The 25656-nt window shown below is 37.6% G+C and overlaps 2 protein-coding genes across 6 annotated transcripts in view; both read right to left on the bottom strand.

The window, feature by feature from the left end:
• The window catches only part of CLCN4 (chloride voltage-gated channel 4), a 45925-nt gene extending 44166 nt beyond the window's left edge, over nucleotides 1-1759 (bottom strand). The window contains exon 1 of one of the 2 annotated variants that reach the window (XM_051630254.1): nucleotides 1708-1759. In XM_051630254.1, coding sequence (XP_051486214.1) covers nucleotides 1708-1711 — 4 coding nt within the window. In that variant the 5' untranslated portion in view covers nucleotides 1712-1759. Of the gene's footprint in view, nucleotides 1-1630 lie in introns of both variants that reach the window. The other variant, XM_051630267.1, reaches the window with a different exon arrangement.
• A 683-nt stretch (nucleotides 1760-2442) lies between these two features.
• WWC3 (WWC family member 3) overlaps nucleotides 2443-25656 on the bottom strand; it is a 102144-nt gene continuing 78930 nt past the window's right edge. For 2 of the 4 annotated variants that reach the window (XM_051626145.1, XM_051626114.1), the window contains 12 exons: nucleotides 21356-21476; nucleotides 20702-20776; nucleotides 19641-19727; nucleotides 17953-18145; nucleotides 13389-13556; nucleotides 12559-12710; nucleotides 11676-11835; nucleotides 10358-10522; nucleotides 8924-9016; nucleotides 7659-7889; nucleotides 6773-6900; nucleotides 2443-4960 (listed from right to left, as the gene is read on the bottom strand). In XM_051626145.1, the coding sequence (XP_051482105.1) occupies nucleotides 4894-4960; nucleotides 6773-6900; nucleotides 7659-7889; nucleotides 8924-9016; nucleotides 10358-10522; nucleotides 11676-11835; nucleotides 12559-12710; nucleotides 13389-13556; nucleotides 17953-18145; nucleotides 19641-19727; nucleotides 20702-20776; nucleotides 21356-21476 (1640 nt within the window). In that variant the 3' untranslated portion in view covers nucleotides 2443-4893. The remainder of the gene's footprint in view (nucleotides 4961-6772; nucleotides 6901-7658; nucleotides 7890-8923; nucleotides 9017-10357; nucleotides 10523-11675; nucleotides 11836-12558; nucleotides 12711-13388; nucleotides 13557-17952; nucleotides 18146-19640; nucleotides 19728-20701; nucleotides 20777-21355; nucleotides 21477-25656) is intronic. The other 2 variants (XM_051626135.1, XM_051626125.1) reach the window with 2 other exon arrangements.

Consider the following 25656-nt stretch of genomic DNA (forward strand, 5'->3'; position numbering starts at 1 on the left):
ATGCTGTTCTATTTCAGGACATCCACCTTCTCAATTCTGCTCATTTTCCTGTATTTTATTATTGTGCTGACTGGTTTTATCCTTAAGGGTATCCAAGGATGTGCTTTGCATTACCAAGCAGATGCAAGAGATAGGTAGAGGGAGATGGAGCACAAGCACACATGAAAACATCTACGGGCGACTGAAGGCACACAGGTGGCTTCTGCTCCTTTCAAAGCTAAGGAATGCCATTCTGGAAGACCTGTTTGTCCCAGTGTGTTTGGGCAGGTATTTATGGATGCGCTAAGCAGGCAGCCTGGCCCAGTAAAGCAAGCCAGTTGACACAGGGGTACAAAACCTTTTTTCAGAATGGCCACATGGCTCCTCCAAATCTTGCCTATGAACTGAAGAGAATTCCCGCACTCCTTATTTCTGATAGGGAGTGCCCATACAGAAGGGACACATTTTTTATTTCCTTGTGAAATTTGAACGCTTAGCTTGCTTCACCTGCAGTTCCCTCCCCTTTCTGGAGCAAGGAGCATGCCTCTAGAGAGGAGATTTGATCACACATTTGCTTCCTACACAGCACTGCAGATCACAGTTCTCTACCCCTCACATGTCAGTAACAGCCCCACACCTACTGTAACCACGTCAGTGAAGTGTGGAAAAGTGATAGAATTGCTAACTTCCCCCTAGTGCCTGCTCCCATTAAAATCAGTATTAATAGGCCAACTGAATTCTGTGGAGGAAGGTAAACAAACACTGAGCACTTGGTAGATTTTCTTGATAATGTATTTGCAAGTTTCCTTGATCATGTATTTGCAAGTTTCCTTGATCAGATTATGAGGGAAATATGGAAAAAAAGCAAGAAGCATGGAGCTGGTCAGATGCAAACATCCGTACCTGGGAGCTCCTGTGCCACAAAACACACTCTGTAACACACACACAGTGTCCTAGACACAAAATAGTAATTTCTGCAATATCCATGAGCGCAAGGGTCCCAATTTCCCATTTTTTCCTGGACACTTTCTGAATTCACTTACTGATTTTCTTATCTCTTTTACCACAGCTGAATTCATCAAGTCTCTCGCTGAGTGTGTATTTTTAGTTGGATAGTCTAACTGCAAACAGACTAAAGGGACAGACTGCCCAATCCCCTATAGAAAACGTTATGCTGTATCTTAGATATGTAAAGTACAAACTTGAGAGGTTATCTGAAATCTTGAGAAACCAGAAACAACTCCTAAGAAGCTTTTAACCCCAAGAACACTGAGATCTTCCAAAGTGCAAGCAGATCAGTTAATTGACAGTTACAGATTCCAAAACCAAATCAGCTTTACTCTTTGGTACTTTCTCCCAGTGATTCCCAGTCAATTGCATGGTCTCAATAAAAAGAAAATACTCTTCACATGACATTTTGGAGAAGACTGTTCTTGCTTTTGCTAACTTATAGTTTCTCAAGTCCCTCTATAAAGAGGTATCTCAGAGATGTAAACACTACAGTCAAAAAGGAGACTGGACTCAAAACAAGCTGTAAAGTGCCCTCTTTGCTAAGAATTCAAATCAAACTTCAGTTTTACCTCTGCTGAAAACAAAATGCATAGTTCATCTAATTCCTAAAAAAAAATTGGGTTTTTTGTACTGCACTTACCTTTAAGTCTTGCAATGTGCTTACAAGAAAGACATGTAAGACTTCATTCTTATAACAGAAAAGCCACACTGACATACCCATTATAGCTTCTGTTGTTGATCCTGATGGCAGTGAGACAGAGACGGTTGGTATTCCAAATGACTATTTCTAGCAGACTGTTTAAAAATAACCTAGACTCTGTTGTACCCCTAATGCCTTGCAAATACTGGGCAGGAGTCATATGTCAGTACCAGCTTAGGGCTGGAGAAACTGAGAAACCACCTTTCTGCAATTATGCAGGTTTAACGTGTCCTTTAGGAAAGCAGCAGCAGCAAAGTCCAGCCTGAAAAAGTTAACTCATCCTCTTCTGATTGGCTTGCACCTGGAATTAGTCATAAGTAAGATAGCAGAGAAATAATAATGCCAACTTACTTCCAAAACAAATCTACAGATGTCTGATAGAAAAAAGCAGTTCAATGCGGGGGGGGGGGGGGGGGGGGGGGGGGGGTGCTGGGGAGGTAAGTGGAGCTACCCATGAATTCCAGGAATATTCAACTAAGAGCCTGTGATACAGCTGTCAGCTAATCACGAGCAATGAGCACTTGGGCGAACATACCTGCCATTCCTTGCACTCTCCACATCCCTGTCAGGTCTTCAGGATAACCTCTCTAGGATTTCTGATCTTACTCCCTTAACTTCTATCTGAAAAGTCATTACATTAACCTAAATGACAGGGTTATTGGAAGCACAAAATTTCTTCATGAAGCCAAAATGAATGTGGCAAACAAACCATTCAAACAACATCTTACTCTGTGACATATAACAGAACTCCATTTCTGTTTTGGCAAATTATTTTATTTTGTAGAAGAAATACTTTCAGATAATACAAAAATGACACAATCATACAGAACTGTGACAAAAACAAGAGAGATGAATACTGAATATGATACCTCATGACCACACCAAGACAGAACTCATTACAACAGTCAGAATCACAGACCCACACGATATGTCACCAACATCTCACAGCAGTCACTATTTAAAAACACCAACTGAACCCCTGACAGAGAGGCCACCAGACTTTGCCCCTTTGTTATACAATCACAGAACAATTTAGGGTGGAAGGGAGGTTCCTACCCCAACCCCTCTCTCAAAGCAGGCCTAATGCAACCAGGATGCTCCAGGTTACATCCAGTCAAGTCCTCAGCCTCTCTATGGACAGAGCTCCATCTCTCTGGGCAATCCCTTCCAGTATCTGACTGCCCTCATGGGAACACAGTGTCATCTGTTCTTAGTTTACAGCAAGCACTCCTGGTGTCACTGCTTGGCAACTTTTGATAAACACTACTTAGTAAGGGCCTCCACTGAAAATGAGACGTGAAATTCTGACTAACTGGTCTTTTCAAGTAATGAGCACTGAAAAGCTTGAGCTCCCTAGACTTTTACCCAAACACTACAAATTTCTTACATGATTTGGTTTTTATCTGCACAGTTTCTGAGTGTGTCTAGCTGTGCTCAGGGAACCCAATGTACAACCACTGGAGCTTACTGGCAAAAAAGACACTTCAGGATGGTTAGCATGATAAATGCTAAAGATACTTTAATTTCACCTATATTGCTATATGATTGAATCACTTGATGCCTGTAATTATGATAGGCTACAGGAAACAGGGAATACTCCCTTAAAATTAAATGTCTGTGTTAGTCATCCTCACTGATTAATGATTTAGGTTTACAATCTTTTTTCCCCAGCTTGGACAAGTAAAAGCAATTCAGTTTCACTTTCAGGTTCCACTGATCTTTGACAAATTACAAAGAACACTTGTTACTTACAAATACTTGAAAATATTTTGACTGATTCTGGTAAGTCTGTTTAGTTTTTGGCTGTTGTTTTGATTTCCTGACATATACAAATCTGGAACCAGTTTGACCTTTACTTTTAATTAAGAGACAGCATGATCTTCCTTCTAGGAGATTCCAGCCATTTGCAAAGTCAGTCTTGTGTTGGGCACCTCTCTTTGTAGGTAATGTATAATTAGAAAAATATGAGAAACTCTATTATAGTAGCTTAGTAAAGAAGTATTTTTACATACTTGTAGGATGCAAGGACACAAAACTGGCATTCTCGGGAATTTAGAGTGACAGTCTTCTTTAAAACCAATGTTCACAAGGAGCATTATTTCCTACCAGATTTTAGCTGGTCCAACTAAGAATCAAGTGAGCAGTACCTTCCAGAATTAAGCACCTTCCTGCTGGAACGTGTCACTGTTCAACATAACTTGCATGCAGTAACCTCAAAGCACATCCTTTAGGATGAATGTGTGCTTCATCACCCTTACTTAATGCAGCTGCTTTCCGAAACCAGCACATAAGTACTTCCCTGAATCAGATCAGAGTCTTTAAAACTGGAGAAATTACTAGAATATTCCTCTAGCAGCCTTTCCACACAGCTAGCTCACGTTGCTCTTTTAACTCCCTTTCCATTAAACAGCAAAACAAAGACCTGTCACCCTTTTCCTTCCTCCGTTTAAACTGAGAATCTAGTTAAGAATATAAAGATACTTTAGACACAACTGAAATGAAAACAATCTATTAGTGCACAGTAAGAACATGCAAATGAATTCTGCAATGTTTAACTTCACTTCTAACCAGTGTTAAACACATTGCAGGTGATAATATTTTGCTATAACACAGACAGTGCTAAAGGATACAATGTACATAATAAGCTACAGATAATAAAGCTGAAAAAAGTGACAATTTTAGAACATAGTATTTTCATTTCAGGTATCAGAAACAAAACCAGCTCAATGGTTCCATTCTACTGTATGACAAATACTGAAGAACAAAATTTCAGTCTTAAAATACATCTTAAGTAGGTATTTTCCTTCAAGGAAAAAAGGCACTATAAATAAATTACACTACAGTGAATTTGCCTGAACTCACTTTGTTTCTGTCTTCCAGCCTTTAAGTCAAATAAAACAGCATAAAAACTGTACACGCTCTTAACAGGATAGTCGATCTTTTTATAAAATAAGTTGTCTTCAGAGATGTCAGTTTCACAACAAGGAAAAACCAAGCCTTGTTGCAGTCACTATTATAAAATATATATGTATATATATATTTATATATATGTTTTTGTTTACTTTTACTTTTTTTACTTTTTTTATTTTTTACAAAACGTGTATATTAGCTTTTGCACAATTTTATTTTTAAAGAAACTTGGCTAATCTAATAACTTCATTAAAATAAAAGCGATAAATACTTCATGTTTACAATGCAACACGTCATACATCATCAGCTGGCAGAGGAGGTATGTTAATCCTTGGTCTTGTGAAAAAAGCTATCTTCTCTCTGTGGTGAAAACAAGATAAAAAGGAAGTTGATCAAATACATGCCTAAGGTGTCGGGTTTTTTTCCCCAAGAACATGGTTTCTTTACTCTGCTTAGTGGTCAGTATTTGTTACCTCCTGAACTCATGGTTTGAGCAAAAGAAACTTACAAAAACTATTAAAACTCACTGTACACTTTTTCAACATTCTATAGAACACAATTACTGTTTTTGAAAATTTAGGTAGACGCTTTATACACCTCCTTGAATATTAGTGATAGTTGACTGTAAAAAGATTTTCTTATTGGTTTGGGTTTTGGTTTTTTGTTGTTGGTTTTTTATCAGAGTTGGAAGGGACCTCTAGAGATCATCCAGTCCAACCCCCCTGCTAAAGCAGGATCCCCCGGAGCACATTACTCAGGACTGCATCCAGGTGGGTCTTGAATTTCATCTCCAGACAAGGAGACTCCACAACCTCCCTGGGCAGCCTGTTCCAGTGCTCTGTCACCCTCATACTAAAGAAGTTTTTCCTTGTATTTAAATGGAACTTCCTCTGTTCCAGCTTGTGCCTGTTGCCCCTTGTTCTGTCACTGGGAACTACTGAAAAGAGTCTGGCTCCATCCTCTTATAAGCATTAATAAGGTTTCCACTCAGCTTTCTCTTCTTCAGGCTAAAGAGTCCCAAGCTCTCTTAGCCTTGGACAAGCCCTGCATAAGCCCCTTAAGCAATGCAAAGTTCACTCTTGTACATTTTGCAATGCCTATCAAAAAAGGAGGCATAAAAAAAAAAAGCATTCAGAGTAATCTTTTGGCATCTTTATTGAACAAATAGTGTATGCTGTAAAGCAAGTGTGATAAAAATTGTATGTATGCATAAAAAGGGCAAGAGTTTAAATGAGGAAAACAGCTTTTGCTTAATTTTCTACATCTTGTTTTATTCAGTTCCCCACATCTTTTTATAGCTCATTAGACAAAGCATAAAAACTCCTCTCTTATTACCGGAAACATAAGATATAGAAACAATCCTAAAATTTCTATTTCTCTTACTTTTTCCCCATCTTTGTGAGAAAGAGGTTTCCAGTATCATTTGAACAACAAAACAAATACATTAAAAAAGAGACAGCTTTTCTATTTTACTTAAGTATTCCCTGCAAAAAAAAGTTCTAAAAATCTAAGCACTGGATGAAATAGTATAAAACAACATGGTTGCTGAGCTGTCTTCCACATCTATTCTGCACTAACATTTTCTTACTGTTACTCTCCCAATAAAAAGTATAAAAATTTCCATACTGAAGCAATAAATTCTTCCTGTGAAATGCACACTGTTTATCAATGGCTCTTGTAGACAAAATAAACTGTCAGAAAAAAAACATAAAGCTAGGAGAGGACACACTCCATGTAAACACAGATTAAATAGGGAAAAAAGTCCAAAGAGAAGGCTTCCTGAGAGGAGCTGGAATATTACTGGGTAGTAATGTATATGTATTATATTAAACAAACTGTTCATGCTCACAGGCTTCCAGTGAAGAACTGACAAATCATATGAACTTAATAGTGACTAAGCTGAGTTGAAAGAATCCTCAACACTATGTTTGAACTTTAACACTACTTTTGTTGTTGTTATATTTTATGTATTTTAGAACTGTAATATGAAATTTTACCTTAGCTTTGGCTCTTTGTAGTAGTAATTCAAAGGAAACCCATCTGTCCAAATCAATATACAGTTAAAGATTACAGACTACACAGAAGACACAGAATCTAAAACAGATTATTTAGAAAGCTCTATCCTCTTCAATGAACTCTTGTTAGGCTACTTCAGTAGACATTACCACTTACCTAAAAGTCTGCACCTGAATAGGCTCCTTCTGATTTTGCCCACGCAACTGGTAAATTTCTTTTGATGCTTTCTTAAGCATCTTTTCAGCTGCTTGTTCCTGGTGATGTTCAAATTTGGTCTGTCTGGTCTGAAAACAAAGACTATAATGCTTAATATGGTCATGCAAATAAATAAAATACAAGAATAACCAGGTTAAAATAATGGATTTTCCCCAGTCACTCCAGTAAAAACACACGTGTGTTGCCTGAAATAGATGATAATTTAGAAACTATAAATTAAAAAAAACTGACAGTGTTGTTTCACTTCTTAATGCTCTTCAGACAGGTATGTATTAAATTTGTGAAATTTACTGCACATAGATCTGTCAAACAAGACCTTAAAATAAATTTAGGCTCACTATTAATCTCTGATAATCTGATAGCAATTTTCTTCTTGTGCAGTTTTTGCCACTTCTTACCTACTTCTTTCTCCAAGAACAAGAAAAAAAATCCCAGACTTATTAAACATTCCAAATACTTGTAAAAAACTAAATACCAAAACAGCAAAATTTATATCAGAGATCAGAAGTAAGGAAATTATTAAAGTTCCAATTATAAATAAACAAAATAAAATAGTCATATAAACAAAAAACCCAAAACAAAACAAAATACCTGCAAGTAAAAATTGCTATTGGCAAACAGTACCATTCTCCTGTAATTGTCCTCCATTAAATACACAGGTTGTTAACAGGCAATCATTTTTACTGTGCTAACTTAAAAAATATAAAAGCAACATTCATTATTTGAAGTTCTGCTAAAACTGCTCTTTAGGCATCTCGTCACGATCAATAAATTTTGAAACCAGAACTTTCCCAACAAGTGGGGTGCTCTTCTCATGTTACCATACCTGCCTTTCTGCTTCCTTCAACAAGTTTCGGAACCGCTCATCCCGAAGGACCCAGTGGGGTAGATCTGTCTGCCCTCTGAGCTGGGCATCTTCCAGACGCTGTCTCAGCTCTCTTAACACACATATCTCCTCGTTCAGCTGTCTCTGTCTAGTTCTGCATGCCTGGAGATCCAGCTCCAGGTCTAAGGGCGTCCTTGCCATAAGCTCAGCCAAAGATGATCTGCAGGATTGCTGAGTTATCAGGATGCAAAGAAAATGCACAATGTGTTACTCTCAACGTGGTATACTGGCCTATCTGTAGCTGTACAGCATATGCATTTTCTGGGCTTGCTTCACAGATCAAGTCTTTCTTGACACAAAGTTTTAGAAAGATTATTTATACCCCACATGGTGAAAGGCTAACTAGCTGTTGTAGGGGTCTTCTGTACCATACATCAACTTTGTCAGTTAATGCTTTGTACTACCTTATTTTACAGTCTCCTTTTCTCTTATTAATATTTAACTAATTTCAGTTTATGGACTAAACTTTCGTGTTATGATGATAACAAGAGGGAGACAAAATGAAAAACACGTAGAGGAGTCCTGACCTTGGACAACACTGTACTGAGCAAGATCCCCCTAAAGAGTTTTATTCAGCACTGGTTTTAAGATAGATAAATCCTGAATCAAAATGGGAGGCGAGGCTGTCTTATTTGCCAACACCAGCAAGAAATGACCTTCTGCTGACCAGGCTGAACTGTATGCAATTTCTATATAAGGCATTAATGCCTCGCCTGCCCTTCTCTGCCCACTTGTTCTGCAGCATGTGGGGTGGGACGGGGGCAAAAGGAGAGCTTAAACTATTCATTCTTGAATACCTGGGCCTCAAATACTATGGTTTGCTAGGCTGCATCGGAGGGTAGCTGGATGCTGCACTGTCACATTTACACACACTCCTCTGGGCCTGCACCCTGCATCATACACTAGATTTTAAAGTTTTAACAAAGTTTACATCTAAATCAAGACAAATTCAGTCCCTATTAAACTAATTTTTGTCTGCCACACATTTTATTCTATCCTCAGTAATTGCTCACAACTATATTTCACTTCACTTCTAGCTTAAAAAACCCAAACCAAGCCCAAATACACACCCCTTCCCCAATTACATGCCAGAAGCTGTTTCCTAAAAACATCAGAATGTACCTCTGGATATCTAAAGCTTAGGTACAGAAGTACCAGTGTTCTAGAAACTTGGTGAAAAGTGAAGATCAGCTTCCCAGGCATACCTGCTTATACCGTAGAGTACGCCTCTCCAGCGTATTCCGGACAAAAGGGGATTTCCTTGGTAGAGTTGAACTGTCACTGTCACTGCGATACAGCTGTTCAGAAAAGATATTGAAAACACAGGTTGCTTACAAGGTCATCTACATTAAGAAATCAGGATTATTTTTTTTCTTTAGCTTTTTAGATTTATTTTTAAAAATGCCCTGAAACTGTCTTGTTTTCGGCAACTTATTTTTTTCAGCTTTAATTATTTATAAAAATGTATATACAATAGTGCTCGAATTGTGTAGTTGCAATAATTCAAGACAACTTCAAAAGCATCAATGTTTTACAGCTAAGTTTCATCAAGCATTCTACTAAATATACAAAACAATGTAACCTAAAAACAGTAGGGAGGGGAGAGTTAAGGGCAACAATATTTCTTCCTAAAGCATACACTGTCAGAAACAATACAGCCTCCCACTTTTTTCCCCGTTTTTTACACAAATGCAGATTAATTCATGCTGTTAAACAATCTTTTCCTTCTTGCACTATCTTTTTTCAGGTGTGTACGTTTTACTCACATTCCCTATATTATAGAGAGATGTGGAATATAGAAATCAAACTGGAGAATTTGAAGGGGTCCATAGATGCACTGCGTGCAATAATTAAGACAGCAATAACCAGAAGATTCTTGGTGTAGGAAAAAGCATAGCAAGTAAAAAATCATTACCGCCTTTCCAAAGTCAAGCAAAAGCTTATAAATTATTTAAATAATTTTTTATTTTAATTTATTTAAAGCAATTAAAGCTATGTGCATTTCCACCAATATTGCAAAATCAATACCCATGTACTGATCTGCAATACCATGAGCCAACTGCTTAGAATCCTCTTCCCACTGAACATAGTAACCAGCTTATCATGAGCTGTTGTGCTGACCTTCAATTACTTGCACTAGTGTACCCAGGTATCTTAGGTCCCACTGTAACAGGCATCCTATGACTGACATTCATGACAGCAACCAGAGTCACAAGAATATTTATGCAATAATCCTAAGATTATTAATTCAGTCCCCTTTCCCAAATTTTTAGATACTTAAAAGTTAATCATGGCTTCTGAGCTAACTGTTTACACACCTCATTAAACAGCATTGTACTTCTTTAAAATCAATGACCCTAGCCTAACAACTAAATTTTACAGGAAAAAAGAGGTTAATATCTAATTTGTCATAAATTCTGCAATTTTAAATTAAATAAATTCAGCTCTAAACTCAAAGAGAACCAGAGGACCTCTTCCACACTGCAATGCTTAAGCTCAATGAGCTTAAGCTTCATCAGTACTAAAAAGCAGTATATGTTTCCTATAAATGTTATAGGGTCTTCAGAAGACATTATCAAAAAACGTACAAAACACTTCTGCAGAGGCCCCTCTCCCCCTTCTTTTTAAGCCTTACTCACTCTGCAAACATATTGACTTCGTGCTCCAGGCGAGAAGGTCTGGGAGCGAACAATAGTGCTACTGCGAACAAAGGCAGAGCCCCGGGGCCTGCGGCTAGTTCTCTCTTTTGGAAGAATAGCAACTTCTTCAGGAAACAGGTCCTCAGTGTTAGTTTCCTTATCCACCTAAAATTTCAATGAAGGAAATTTTTTTATTTTTTCCTTATTTTCTCTTTCTCACCAAAAACAATCAGACATTTCAACAATATCAAAAGTAAACAATTTGCCCTGCTAGCGAGGTTCAGGTTCTAAACAGTACTGAGAACTGTAGATGATTCACCTAATTTTAAAAAAAGTTGTAAAAATAGGTCATTCAAAATGGTAAGATTACCTTTCAGGAGCCTTTGCTGGAACAGTAACAATTATGAGATGTGGTTATAATGTGAGTCATAGCTGCAAAGTACAAAGACTGCATTCAGCACTGGCAACTGGGCATTAACCAAGCTACCACCTGATCTCCAGCCTCAACAGAAGAAAACTGAGTCACTATTCAATATGCAAGGTGACTCTGAAGCAAGCAACTGCCTTACTACTGGAGAAAGTCAAATGAAGAGAGGACATTCAGCGAAAGGGTACTGAAAGACTAGTGAAACAATGACACACTAAAATACTCAGAAATACAGAAAAAACCATGCCATTCTAGCAAAGCTTCCCAACTTTAAGACAACTCACTCCTCAACAGGAGGCATGATCTTCCCTAAAGGCAACACAAACAGCTTATGTTCCTCTACTTCACTGGAAGTGTGCTGATCTCAGCTTGTTTGGGATTATTTTCAATGTCTCATATCTTGAGCACAAAAGATTTTTAAATGCATCAGTTTCAGCACAATTGTTCTGAAAATTTCAGCTGTACTTACTGTAACACTGAAACAGCAATGCACATCTTTAACGTTAAACTTCTTTCCTCATAAGTTCTTCAAGCATCAAAATTTTATTATCTTTTCTGTTACAATTTCAGGTCAACAAGGACAGTGCATATTCACAGATTAGAGAAAGGCAACAGTAAAAATAGCTTGCCTTTTGATATAAAATTCTAATTCTGTTCAGAAATAACTAGAGCAAGCAAACAAAAAAACCACAGCCCTGAAGAGGGCATTTGTAGCAACTCAAAAGGCACATCACTGTCACGAAGGCAGTACTCATACAGCATTATGTTAATGACATTTCTGATGCTTTTCTCTCCTGGTCAACTCAGACTCAAGCTCTACGGGCAGCAGTGACACGCTCTGTGTGCCAGGCAGCGTTGCAGTTTCTGTGCTGCACTGTCTTCTCTCATTACCTTTAGTGGTGGAGGCTGCGTTTTTCCAGAACTGTACTGGCCTGCTTGAGTGGCAAACATGTGTCCAGCTAACGAATCCCCACAAAATGGTTCTGGATAAGGAGGACTAGTCTGGGTGCAATTACTGCATCCACTGTCAACAGATTCTGCTTGCCAACTCCTAAAGTCAAAATAGCAGAAGAATTGTATAAGTATTAAAAAACCCCATGCAACTACACATCATCTTTATATATTCAATTATCCCAGTCAGTTTATCATTTTAGAACATTATTTCTCTCCTAAAAATACAAACCTTTCAAAGGGAGAAAATAACCCACTTGCACTTCTGAATATGCAGAGAAGCAAACAAATTTCATCACAAAAAATATTGCCTTCCCTAATTTTCTTAAAGCATTTGTTCCAGTCTTTTTAACAATACTAAAAAAACAGCAGCAAAAAGAGCAATACAACTCTTATAACAAACTAGGATTATTATTATTGATGAAATAGCATTGTAATGAACCCTGAAATAGTAAGAGCTGTGCTGCATGTTCACTCCATAACCACTACATAACCACTTCGACATTTTCCCACCTCACCACAACATTTTTTTAATGTTTTTAGTACAGTGCTGTTGCAAACCCATTAGAGTTCCCTCCATAGTAAAATTTCTGTTGGATGTTATGTCTTCCTGCTCCCCAAATACTAAGTCCTCTACACTCAATTAGCTACTCAAATAAGGTTTTCTCCTTTTTGCACATCATCACATAGTAACAGTTATAAGACTAGCAGGGAGCAGATCTCAGAATAAGAACCTGCTGTTTCTCCTGCTGTATTTCAAACTATATCCATAGTGTAAATGCTGCTGAGCTGTTTGATAAGTTATTTAAACTACTATTTTTACCTCTCTGATATGGCTTCTGCCTGATCTTCCTTTCTTTCCATCTCCAGGATTTCCTCCTCTGTGTACTCCAGTTTCACTCTCTCTTCTGCTAACTCTCTCTCAACTGCTTCCAGCTGAGCAGTAGTCCTAGCTAATAGGGCTGTCACTGCATCCTGAAAGGCAAGCCAGACTTCAAATAAAAGCATTTGAACAAGCCAATGTGTTTAATGTATATTATTCAGAGAAAACAAAATAAAAAACATAGCAATTTTAAGTTCCTTAAAAAAACAACAACAACAAAAACCCCAAACAAACAAGCAAACAAACCCACACACCATCAAAAAACAAACTGTCCTGTATCTTAATGATAAAAAAAGTACACGGTGTTCCATGAATTTAATTTCTCACTGAAACTGGGTGGACTTTATATCACTGTGGAGCAAGAGACCTCTGGAGGCCACCTCACCTGATGTCCTGCCGTAAAGCAGGGATAGCTTCATAGCCACATCAGGTTGCCCAGGGCCCAGTCAAGGGCTGAAAGATTTCCAAGGACAGAAAATGCACCACCTTTCTCGACAACTTCTTAAAGTGCAGTGGCAGAAATTTTTAATGAGTTTTAGTTAGATGGACTGGAAGCGTGCATACAAACACACCCAGAGTAGTACTTGAAGCAACTGTCCAGATATGATCTAGCTTTTAATTATTATTTTAAAATCCAGCTCTTGCTACAAGAGCTAAATTAAAGCATCACCTTCTATGCACCTTGAAAACCAACTGCATCTGACATAAGATCACAAACAAGCCCCTAGTAGGTCAAATAAAGTAAATAAATGACTTTTTCAGGGCCATACTGTTTTAACTGTAGTTACATTTCCAGAAGACCGGGGAATGCTGTCGTCATACTGGTTTTTGTTCTTTGCCCTCTGGGGGTCTGAACCAGTGAAGATCTGAACAGTATACCAGTGAAGCTGCATCTCACCAGAACTCTCTGCATCAGCCAGGTTTATCTGAGCAATGCCCTGTAAACAACAAGAAGCATTGATCACAATTGAATAAAAATTCACAAGGAGACTTCCACAACCTCTCTGGGCAGCCTGTTCCAGTGCTCCATCACTCTCACAGTAAAGAAGTTTTTCCTCATGTTGAGCTGGAACTTCCTGTGTTGTAGTCTGGTGCCTTTTCCCCTTGTTGTATCACAGGGCACCACTGAAAAGAGACCGGCCCATTCTTGACATCCACCTTTCAGATATTTGTAGACATTAATAAGGTCTCCTCTTAGTCTTCTCTTCTCAAGACTAAACAGCCACAAGGTGTCTCAGCCTTTCCTCAGATGCTCCAGTCCCTTAATCATCCCTGTAGCCCTTCCTTGGACTCTCTCCAGTAATTCCTTGTCCCTCCTGAACTGGGGAGCCCAGAACTGGACACAATACCCCAGATGTGGTCTTACAAGGGCAGAGTAGAGGGGGAGAAGAACCTCCCTTGACCTCCTGGCCACACTGTTCTTAATGCACCCCGTGATACAATTGGTTCTCTTATGATGTCTAAGATACTGAATTTCCTGTCTTTTGCTTACTACCAGAAAGGATCACAGCAGATAGTAATTTTTTTTAAGATTAAAATTCTGACTTAGTTAGATATGATTGTTACAGCAGATAGCTCTTAATATCTTACTAAAAATCCCCTCTCAATTACATACTTGATTTCTACATTTGGTTAAGTTAGTATTACTTTAACAACATTAGTTTAATCTTTTTTTGAGAGAGAACACTATGATCTGAGATACCCTTCAGTTCTCTAGCCCTGAGAGGCATCTTCCAAAGGGGACCAAAAAAAAATCTCGTAATCCAATTGTATTTCCACCTCCCCATTTATATCATAAGGTAATCAAATGGGCTATAAAGACATTTTTCCACTTTCCAAACCTTCCTTACATCTCCCAGATTCAGGTAAAAACAGGTATAATGGAGGCTTGTCAATAAAAGAACTCTCAACCTTGAAGTAGCCCTAGTCCATCAGTCAGTCCCTAATGTAAGAAACTTCTGCATGGTGGTAACCTAAATGAAAAGCAGGTGTGAGCCTTTAAAAAAAAAAAAAAAAAAAACAACCAACAGAAAAAACCAACAAAACACCAAACCAAAAAACAGTTCTAACAATGATTTTATATTATCCAGTCTTTAACTATTATTTTTGGCTTTATCTGGCTATCTCTACAACCTGTTCATGTCCATACTAATGGACCACATTCTAAGAATGTTCTCATATCACCAGAAAAATAACGTAAAAATTGTTTTAATCTCTCAAAACAAAAAGCTGGATGCAATGATTCTAAATGTAAAGGCAGCAAGAAATACACACAGAAAACTGCCTTTTAACTTTTAGCAGGTAAAGAAACAGTTAATTAGAAAATAATAATAAAATCATTGTATTGTTTTTCCCAGATGAATGTTCCCTGAGGCTCTGTTTAAATAGGTGTATAAAGGACAATGCAGAAAAGCTTCTGAGACTATCAAAATGTCATATTAAGATTCAACATGTCACTGACAGCATCGTTTTATGTCAGTATATTGGAGGCTACAGAGATGCCTTTTATCTATAAAGCAGAGATGTCTTCCAATTACCTGCGTGCTCTGATGTAGTGTAGGAAAGAAACATATTGAAGACTAACACTTTTGCATCTGAGTTCGAAAATGTTTCAGACATGTTTGGTTTGGTTTTAGAGGTAGAGGGTAAAACTATTTCCCTGCTGTCAATACTGGAGAAAATACACATTAACTCTTACGATGTCTGACACTGCCCAACAGACTGCATATATTCAGCAGGTAAGAGAGCATGCCAAAGAAGCTGTTGCTACAAAGTGAAGAACTAATTGGTTAAAAAAATCACCATCAAAACCAATTAATAATTATCAGACTTTAAAGGACCAATTAATATTTCGCCTCCACTTCAAGATCTGGAGCTTGCTCAAAAGGATGAAGAAACTAAGGTAGGTCTGCCAGCAGTCTGTCACATGCCTGCTCTGATGCATTTGTTAACAACTTAGATGGGGGAACAGTAAAAGCATTTATGAATCTCTTGGCGATGTCAAACAGAGGGATTGTAAAATATATGAGAAAAGGATCAGAACTTAAAATTGTTTAAAAAAAAGGGACAGATGTTCTAAAATAAAAACACTAAATGCAAAAAGATAAATGTTACACTCAAGAAGTAAGAGTTCCAATAAACTGAGGCATGGGGAATAATTGGTTGGTCAGGGCTGTAAAAGATCAGAAACTGGGAGTGAAAACCAATGCCGTGTGACTGCAAGAACAGCAACTGCTTTTCCTTGATGTTTTCACATGAGTTACATATGCTAATCATGGAAAATAACAACCCCCTTATCTCAACATAGATGAGGCCACCAGGGAAGAAATAAGCCAACTACAGGGAGCACAGTTTCAGAAAGCTGTAGTAAAACAGAAAAATATCTTGCAGCAAGGGAGGGCATATGAGTAAAAGGCTGAGGGAATGGAAAGACCATCCCACAAGTTGGTACATTTGGTACATTTACTTCTCTATAAAAGTGAAATTTAGAACTATTGGATGGAACTTTTTTTTTTTCTTTTTTTCCCCCTTTATGTACAAATATTTGTATAACTTGGATAAACTCCAGCCTGGCTTCCACATTTAGAAAAGCATGAAACTGGCATAATCTAATTGAAAACAAAGCTGCCATCAAGAATTTCAGAAATACATGGATGATTAAATAAGTGGGAAAAACCTATAATGTCAGTGGATGAGATTTTGAAGCACAGAAGCCTTGTTCACAGAGGCCACCACCATGGTTCTAAAGAGAGGTAGCAAATGATTTATCAATTTGACAAAATGCTTGTTTTCAATTTGCAGCAAAGGGCAACAATCATAATATTTAAATACATACTTCAATACACATACCTTAAAAAACTGTGGCATTGTTTCTCTTTTTGAAAGGCATTATTAACTTACCCTAAAGTACACTACCAACTGCTGTAGACAAAGATATTGCTGACAAAACTACACTAAGATCATGAAAGAGAAAAAATTCCTACAAAAATAACCTGAAGACCTATCACTACTTCTGCTAATTCAGTAACAGCAGTTAAAATAGAAGTGCCCTTAACTTATATGCCCCCTGTGTCAATATAAATATGCCTTGAACACTTCCAGGGAGGGGGCATCCACAACCTCCCTGTGACAGTATCTCACCACCCTTACAGTAAAGAACCTAAATTTTCCCTTTTCCAACTTAAAACCATTACCTCTTGTCCTATCACTTCACACCCTGATAAAAAGTCCAAGGCAAGACCTTGGATCCACTTCTGTCAATGTTAAGACCACTGTTTAAGACACTACCTAGTTTTTATGGTGGATTAACAAACACACATTCTTGACCAGATTCTCCAAAATAAACACCTCTTATCCACAGTCTCGTGTGACAGTGAGATGCCTGTACATCTTAACTACTTTGATAGGCTTAAAAAAATAAAAACATTAAAAAAATCTCTAACCTGTTCAAACCCCTCACTGAAATGGCTGCCTACTCACTTCAAAATAGCCAGAACATCAGCCCCAAGGCAGATTTATATAAGCATATTTACCTTTGACAACAGCTAAAAGAAGTTAACGTGTGTAACTTATATAAACAATTGCTACATTTATTTGAAGGCATCAACATCAGGTTCCTCAACCAGCTTAAAGTGAAAGGTTAGTGCACCAGAAACCTGCCTGGACCACTATTATCCTGCAACAAAGTTAAGATTGATATAAGAATTGTAAGGAGTTTTTATTTATTATCTTTTTATTAGGAAACTATTTCAGTGATACCAACTCATCACACACGAGTTACAGGGCCATGCAGAAACAGAAATCTTAGGCACACTGTAGTCTAAAAGCTGTCAGATTATTCTTTAGGGAAAAGTTTAATAAAATGCTTTCTTTCTTACACCTAAATTTAGCAAGAACAAATTTTTCAGCTTTTCCCAAAGCAGACATCGTAACAAATGCATTAAAAAAATTAAATCCTTATCTACTAAATCAAATAGCAATGAATGTAAAACTTAAATCAATTTTCAATATGCTTCTGCAATGTAACAGCAAACAATAGTACAAATTACATTACTTTCAACACTGCTTAAAATGCCCCAATTCTCAACCTCTGCTTCCTTTGGTAATAATTTCCAAGACTTTATGTAACCTAAAATGCATGTATTTCAACTTTTCAAAAACCCACCTTTTACTAACAGAACTATCCTTATGTACGTGAACAAACTGACACATTAATACGTAACTCTGTCAGCAATTGTTACAGAAAGTCTTCACTTTCTCTTTTTTATCGTAAAAATTACTCAAGTAGATTTAGTTTCCTATATCACATGGCTTTTAAGAAGAAGGACCACTTACCAATAGTTCTTCTTGTTGCTGATGGTCAACTGAACAGATATACAGCTGCAGCGATTTTAATTTCAAGACACTTGAATGCACGGGGATTCGGAAAACTTCATTAAATATTAATGGAGTTTGGAATTCCAAAGCTCTAGAGCAGTAAGTGGTTGGTGTGCCTGACTCAAGTGGTGGCAAATAAACTCTCACATGACTGGGAACAATAAGACAAATAGCACAATTCAGACATAGAAAGCTATTTTGCATTTCTCATAACCAAGCTAAATAAAAACCATCAGTGTAACTTCTATGTTAACAATCTGCTCTGGGACCTCCTCATTACAGGGATTTACTTTGTATTCCTAACATAGAAGAACTGCAAAACTGATATGGAAATGCTATCTTTTTCAAACTAAAACTCGTTGTTTGGTTGTTTTTTTTAACTTGGTGCTTAAGCAGAAGCACCAAGTGGTACTTGAGATGCTCTCGGGTATCCATAGCATCTACATGGGGCTAGCAAATGTGATACAGCATCTTTGGGGAGCTACAACCTTCCCCTGAGCAGCAGCAGCTGGTGGCCAGGTGCTATGCTATTTCAAATAGAAACACACATCTAAGTTTAGGTAATTGAATTGCCCTGTAAGTGTCACAGATCCATTTCTTTCTTCCACCTACTAAGCACTCCTTTCTTTCCCCACACCCCTTTCAGAAACTCAGCACAAAAGCATGGCAAAAGAAACCTGCCATCATTGCATCCATCTGCTGTTTTAAAAAACAAATTGAAATATCTGGTACCATCTCATTTTAGACTTCAGATAAAAAAAATAAAATCTACAAACATTTAATCTGACAGAAGGCAGCAGAGCTACTAAGAGTATCTGTGTTCCTCCTGTCCTGACTGCTTGTCCAGCCCCTGCAATACTGTATTTTTTGCCATACCTACCCTTGTGGCAGCAAACAGCTTCACCCAGCTGTGTTGTAAACCAGATTATAATAACCTTTCTAGGTTAAAAAACTAAGCAACGTTCCACATAATGCAATATGAAATTTGAAAAAGTATGACAAGCCACCTGGGGTTAAAAAATTCTGTTGTTTGTACCGAGTCTCAGCTTGTATTTTTGATAACATTAGCTTTGGAAAGTGTTTTACAGATATTCAAGGAGAGCTGTAATGGCCACAAAGGTCTGCAGGTGTCCTGGTTGTATCTTGTTGTTGTCTGTGTGTTGATTTGTGGGTTTCTTTGTTGTTTTTTGTATGTTTGGTTGGGGTTTTTTAGGATAAAGGGCAAGGTATCTCTCTTACTATTAATATAGATGTGATCATAGGAATTTGAGAAAATTACAGTAAGCTTATTTTGGGATATATCACAGATAAGCTGGAAATAAGTTGTACAGGAAATAATATTTCTGGAAGACTGCAAAGAATGTAGACAGCTTTTTAGCCAGATGGCATGGGGTGAGGGAAGCATGACTTTCATTTTTTTTAATAATAAACATGTAAAAACATGGGTCATTAGAGACCATAATGACAGAAGTTCTATAAAAAGGATACTTTGTGTCCATAAAATTGACTCTTTCCTCATATAAGCTAAGATATACCATCTTCTCCAGAAATGACTTGATTTTGAATGAAAGCAAACAAATTTATGGTATTTAAGACTGTGGCACACAACAAACAATGATCAGACTTTGGATGACAGGTAAGCTTACATTTTGCAGTTTTCTTTAACAATTAGACCATTAAAGTTCTTCAGCTGTAACACATGGACTAACAGACACTCGCTTCCACTGTCATGCCTGGTAAAGAAATTTATGTTAGTTAGCAAGCATCAATATTTGGCTTAGGGATGGAGATGAAAGACCAGCAAGATTTAAAAAAAATGAAAAAGCATCTTTTGCTGTTAAACACATTTCTTGCACAAATCAGTTTGAATCAGAAGAAATTACAGATATCACACTCTGATAACAGAATTATTATTTATATTGTCATTGATGATAATAATAATGATAATAACGATGATAACAATAACAATAATAATATTTGTTATGGTAACAAAGTTAACAGTACTAAGAAAATTAATCATTACTCATTTTTAAAAGAATACTATTCCCCACTGCAATCTTGATAGTCAACAGGTTTCATAAAATACATTCCTTGATTTAAACAGTTACACTGTGTGTGCACACATGTAACAACGTATCAGTTACATTAGAAAAAGTAGTGTGCATTGTTTTCATGGGTTAATGAAAATAAACAAAAAATCTACTCTTTCCAAGGGGCAGAGGCAATTCTGGAGGGCTGTCTAAGATATGACATCCTGCCTTGCACTGCTGTAATTTGCCCTTCTCCAAGCTACCCCTACTACTAGCACAGGATTTCAAAGTTGGATTTGGGAACTGCATGTATTTTTGTGTCTCATCACCTGTGACTTTCCTATGGTAATCTTGCTCTATCTGGCATAATAAGATGTCACGGAGACACATCCCTATATCCATACTCACGCTAATGACCCAGCCAATGAAAATAAATGCTACTGAAAGAGATATCTTTTTATCAGACAGCATAGAAAGGACACTCAATGAACAGTGGTTAAGGCACATCCCCAGCACAAAGTAGCATGTGACTGACTAATAAGCTTTGGCTTTCAATTCAGAAACTTCTTAAAACTATCCATTGCAGTTAAGTTTATGAAGAAGTTTAAAAATAAACCCAAGAAAACCAGTGAGCAATTTCTGCTGAGCTGACAGGGAGAAAGAGAAACACTACTCACAGAAATCCAACATGTATTTGTGGTTCTTCATTACTGGCAGCATCACCATAAACAGGCTCTTCCAGATCTTCATTCCTGCAGGAACAGAAAGTACTGTAAACTACATACTGATCTAAGCTGTTAGAACATAATGAAATGAGCATTTACTTTTTGATCCTTGGATCTTCCTGCTTACTGTATATTATGCTAAAACAATTGTATAAAGTACCCAAGTTTTTACCCATACTTCAATCACTTGGTCAAACTACACTTTTTTAGACTTTCAGCAATTCCTATATTTCTTCTTGCAGTTAAACTTTTATCACATGCTACTCAGAATTGTAAGTCACACTCTGTATAACTTCATTTTGTTATAGAAGATTAAAATAAAATTAATCATTTACAACTAATAAGCTAAGAAACCTATCTTTCAAGGGAGAAGTACCTGGTGTTAAAATGTTACAAGACAACAAAGTGAGGGAGAGTTGGCACTTGAGAAGATGACAGTGAACTGCATGTGAAAAGCCGCTTTCCTTTAAAACATGCAACCTAATATTCTTACATTACTAAGAATCAGCCATTTTGAAAGTTTATTCAGAAATTTACAACTAATTATTCTGGACCATGTGGTAGAAGAGGAATATTTCCAGTTTACTATGCATTTATACACCTGACCTTTTGCTTAAAGCTTCAAACACGCCACTGTCACTAGCCAGTGAATGATCTGAGAGACATGCTGAAACTCGCCTGGCTCTCCTCTCCGATCTTCTACCACTTTCTCCTCGCAGAGTTACAGCTGGCACAGAGAAAAAAAGTGAAAACAACATCAGCTCAAGTCACTCTCTCAAAAACTAAAGAAGAAACACTTCCTGCATCAAAACTAGTAGCAAAACAGTTGGCACAAACACAGTTCATTGCTTTTTCATCTACTTGTATGTTAAAATTCTATAATACAATCAATGGGAGATTTTCTGTGGAAGAACTGAGGAAGGAAGTTTGTGGCTAATTTCTCTTTTACAAGACTAAGTATAAATCGATTGCATTGTTATTTCAGTGCTTTTCTGGTGGAATAATCCCTCCTGGAGGAAGACTTACATTAATTCGTAGGTACACATGATATCCTAAACTTTGAAGATTTACCTACTGAATATACAATAGGTTGAAAACAAACACAGAGACTAATCCTTTTGAGAAGTTATCTGATAACACAATGTGAGGTTTTGTTATTTGTTTCCTAATACAAAGTCTCAAAGCATACTGTTTATACCATTGCATAAGAGCAGCTTTTATTTACAACCTGAGAGGCATTATCAAGAAGAAACAGCACTCTTCAACTCACTCAGACCACTGTTTTTTCAAATTCCTTGTGAATTACTTTGAAATTCTGGGGAAGGAAAAACCAATATTCAAGCCCCTCCCTTCCACCCTTCCCCGAATCACCAACAACACCATAAGTAGCAACGCAGCAATAATTTTCATGTTGTAAGCATATCACCAAAAATGTTATACACCGAGTTTTGCACAGGCAAGTAGGTACAACAGCTACCAACCCTTTAAGGTACATGCACAAGCGGTAACGCTCAAGAACTGCACAGGTAAGGTTTTGACGCTTCAATGACAGCTCCTAACTTGTGTTTTCTTTCACATCCCAGAGAGAACCACTAAACAGACTTGTGAAGTGCAGCTTCTTCACTGCATAGTGAAGAATTTTTGCCAACTTTCCCCCCTTTTGTTTAAGGTGCAATGACTGTCCCCAAAGCAAAAAAGCAATGGCAAAGAGGTGCCACTTCAGAGGAAGGGAAAGCATCTTATTTGCTTCTACCCATGCTCAGAAACTTAAAAGAGACAGCATGAAGAAAGGATCCATCTCAACTCTTACCTAAGCACCACCATGAGAGAATGTCAGGACTTGAAGCTTGATAAAAATTCCCCAAATTAACACAGCCACACCACTGCTGTCAACAGAAGTGTCTGACTAAGGTTAGCTTTAACTCACTGCAGAACTGGCAGACAGGCTGCATTGACCACGGCAGTCCTGCGCCAGCCTGAATATGTTCTTTTTATCAGCATGCCAACAGCACAAAATCCCAAAACACGTTCCGAAAATCACAAAGTCTTGTTTGGAGCTAAAATTCCCAGTTGTCTGTCCTTCTGGATCCATAAGTGGCCCTACGGACTTGCCCTCCAAATTCAATGAAGGATTTAATCATCTTTAGCTATGAAGGAAATTCCTCTGCTGACCAGGAACATGTCAATCTATGGTTGCCTACTTTCTCCCTCAATTACAGCATCCAAACTTTGTTGTACATCACACATCATGTGTCATCCTCACCTTAAAAGAGAGCCAAGTTCAAGCTAGCTGACAGAAAGAACTGAAACCACGCTCCCCTTCATATCACTTGGTCAAAGTGGTGGATTTGTTTGGGTTTTTGTTTGTTTTGGCTTTTCTTTGTTTTGCTTTTTTTTTTGTTTGTTTGTGGTTTAGGGAGGGTTCTTGTCCTCTACTTCTTCAAGAACTTCTAATTGGGCGAGCCTACCTCTGGGTTCTGTCGGTGGTATTTATGCAGAATCAAAACTAGAACTCTGCAGAGACATCCTTTAATGCGGAAGTTTCCCAGTAATTTTACATCACTGGAAAGGGGGTGAATTTCACAAAAGTGTGTAAGTTTTGTATGAAAGTGCTTCTATAATTTCTGTGCTTATTTCAACAAGTTACACGAGGATTACTTCCTTTTTGTAAAATACGCCTTTGGAGGTTCATGTTCACAATTTGTCTGGAAGAAAAAAATTGGTCATAAACATAATTGTCTTTAAAAACTGACATGTTGCAATAATGGCAAGGATTTGTTCGCTGCCTGCTGGCCAAGGAAGCATTTGATAACATCTGAACTCTCCCAGAGAATCTGGGAGAGATGCAAACACCAAAACCGGACCAGAAAAAAAATTAGCAGGAAAAACGGGTCAAGAAGAAACAAACATTAGATTTTGATTTAAACAGAACAAGGTTTAGCACAGGTTACAGATCTTCCCATGCTGGAAGCTAAAGAATTGTCTAAAAATAGAGTTTCTAAGTTAGACAATTACTTCTCATTTTCTTATTTAAATAATAAAAATCAGTGAATCTATGAATCAGTATCTATGAATTTCCAGAACTACTGGGTGCCAAAGCTTGATAACATACGACAGCTCTGATTAAAAGAATATTCTCAGGTGTCATTAGTTGAAAAAGTGAACTTCAAAGGAAATTTTAGTGTCCAAGACTTCATTAGCTAAAAAATACATAAATAAAGCATGTTTCACAAGCTTAGGGACTAAAAATACCTCATGTCAGCTCAAAAGGCACTAATAAGAGTCAAATACTCTCATAAAAATGAAATCAGACACAAACAGACCTTACCTACCATGAAGCTCTCAGGCATTACTATGATACAATAAAGCTGAAGCTCACAGAACATTTTTTCCAGGGATTTAACTACAGCCATAAATATAGTATTTAGTTGACATAGCAAAAAATTAAGTATGCCATAGTGATTAAACAGATACAGCACAATATCAAACAAAACCAAATTTAGCAAAATCTCCTTATTCTTCACATGCAACTAAAAAAAAGAAACCCAAAACAGAACAGTAAAAAAAAACCCAAACAAAACAAACAACCCCTCCCCAATACCAAAAAAACCCCATCCAACACTTCACACAGAAAAACACACAGGGAATTCAGGCAAAAACAGCACAATAAGTAATTTCAGGTTCACTTACAGTGAATTTTTCTGTTGTGCCGCATGAGAAACAAGACAAAATGAAAAGCACACAATGATAAATCATCTTTTAGATCGATTACAATATTTTCCATACAAGAGATTATTTAGGCATTTAAGGAAACTTCACTCTTGAAAGATTACTTTTGGATTGAGAGGAAGAGACAGTGACAATTTTAAAGCTCAATATTTTAAAAAGTGTTTCCTCCCACTCCCAGCTTTACAAATAGACTTAACCTCTCAGGCGTACTCCCTCCATTCACACATGGTAACGTTTTACATCGTGTCTCTGAAACCGATGCAGTTCAAGAAAACAGAAAGTCAGCAACTGAACATAAAAACCGCAGTTCATTAAGAACTCCTTGAACGTGCTCAAGTACTGCTTCAGTGCAAAATATGAGCAGCTTATTCAGCCTTAACCCTCCTGGCTCCCAGAATTTGCAAAAATTACCTCATGTTTTGTCTACGGAAGGAACAGGCGAAAGATTGCCAGGGTCGCATTATGCTACCAGACCATAGGGTGGCAGCAGCAAAGCACACTGCATAGTACCTTAGTAAAACTCCCCAACAGCTGGGTGTTCCCAAACTGTGATACAAGCTTGATGCTCCACGAATTCTTCAAGAGTTTCGAAACTTCCAACTGCTACTTGCTAACAACTGCATTACAACTGCAAACCCACCAACTAGTGAGCGTGGAGCTCACAGAAGTCATGACCCCAGAAAAAAAATCAGAAAGATTAAAAGAAATTTTCAAATGCAAATATTAAAACCAAACAAACAGGCAACCTGGCTACCTTTTAACTATACATTCTTCCTTAAAAAGCAACACAAAACATTGTTGTACACAGACAAGAGATGTAACCTCTGGTCTGGGGGCTTGAGCTGGACAACCCAGCAGTGAGAAGAGGTAGCATGGGCATGTTCTACTAGAGGTTTTCAGAGAAACATGAAATGCATAGAAACATGACAGAGAAGGGAAAAAAGGAAAACCAAAGCAGGAACTGGACCCTCATTCTATTGCTCCCTTGGCCGTCAGACCAGACGTTCATTTCTAGGAAACACATACGAGCTATAAATGAACTACTAACATAGTTTCACTTACCACAATGGGTGAAGACACGCTGTGGTCTGATCTGAGGTTTAAAGAAAACCTCAGGAAGCCTCTTCATGGCACGAATTTAGGCACAAACTTACACACTGGTTTCTGGAATTCTGTTT

The sequence above is a fragment of the Apus apus genome, chromosome 1, assembly GCF_020740795.1.
Source record: "Apus apus isolate bApuApu2 chromosome 1, bApuApu2.pri.cur, whole genome shotgun sequence".
Classification (NCBI taxonomy): domain Eukaryota; kingdom Metazoa; phylum Chordata; class Aves; order Apodiformes; family Apodidae; genus Apus; species Apus apus.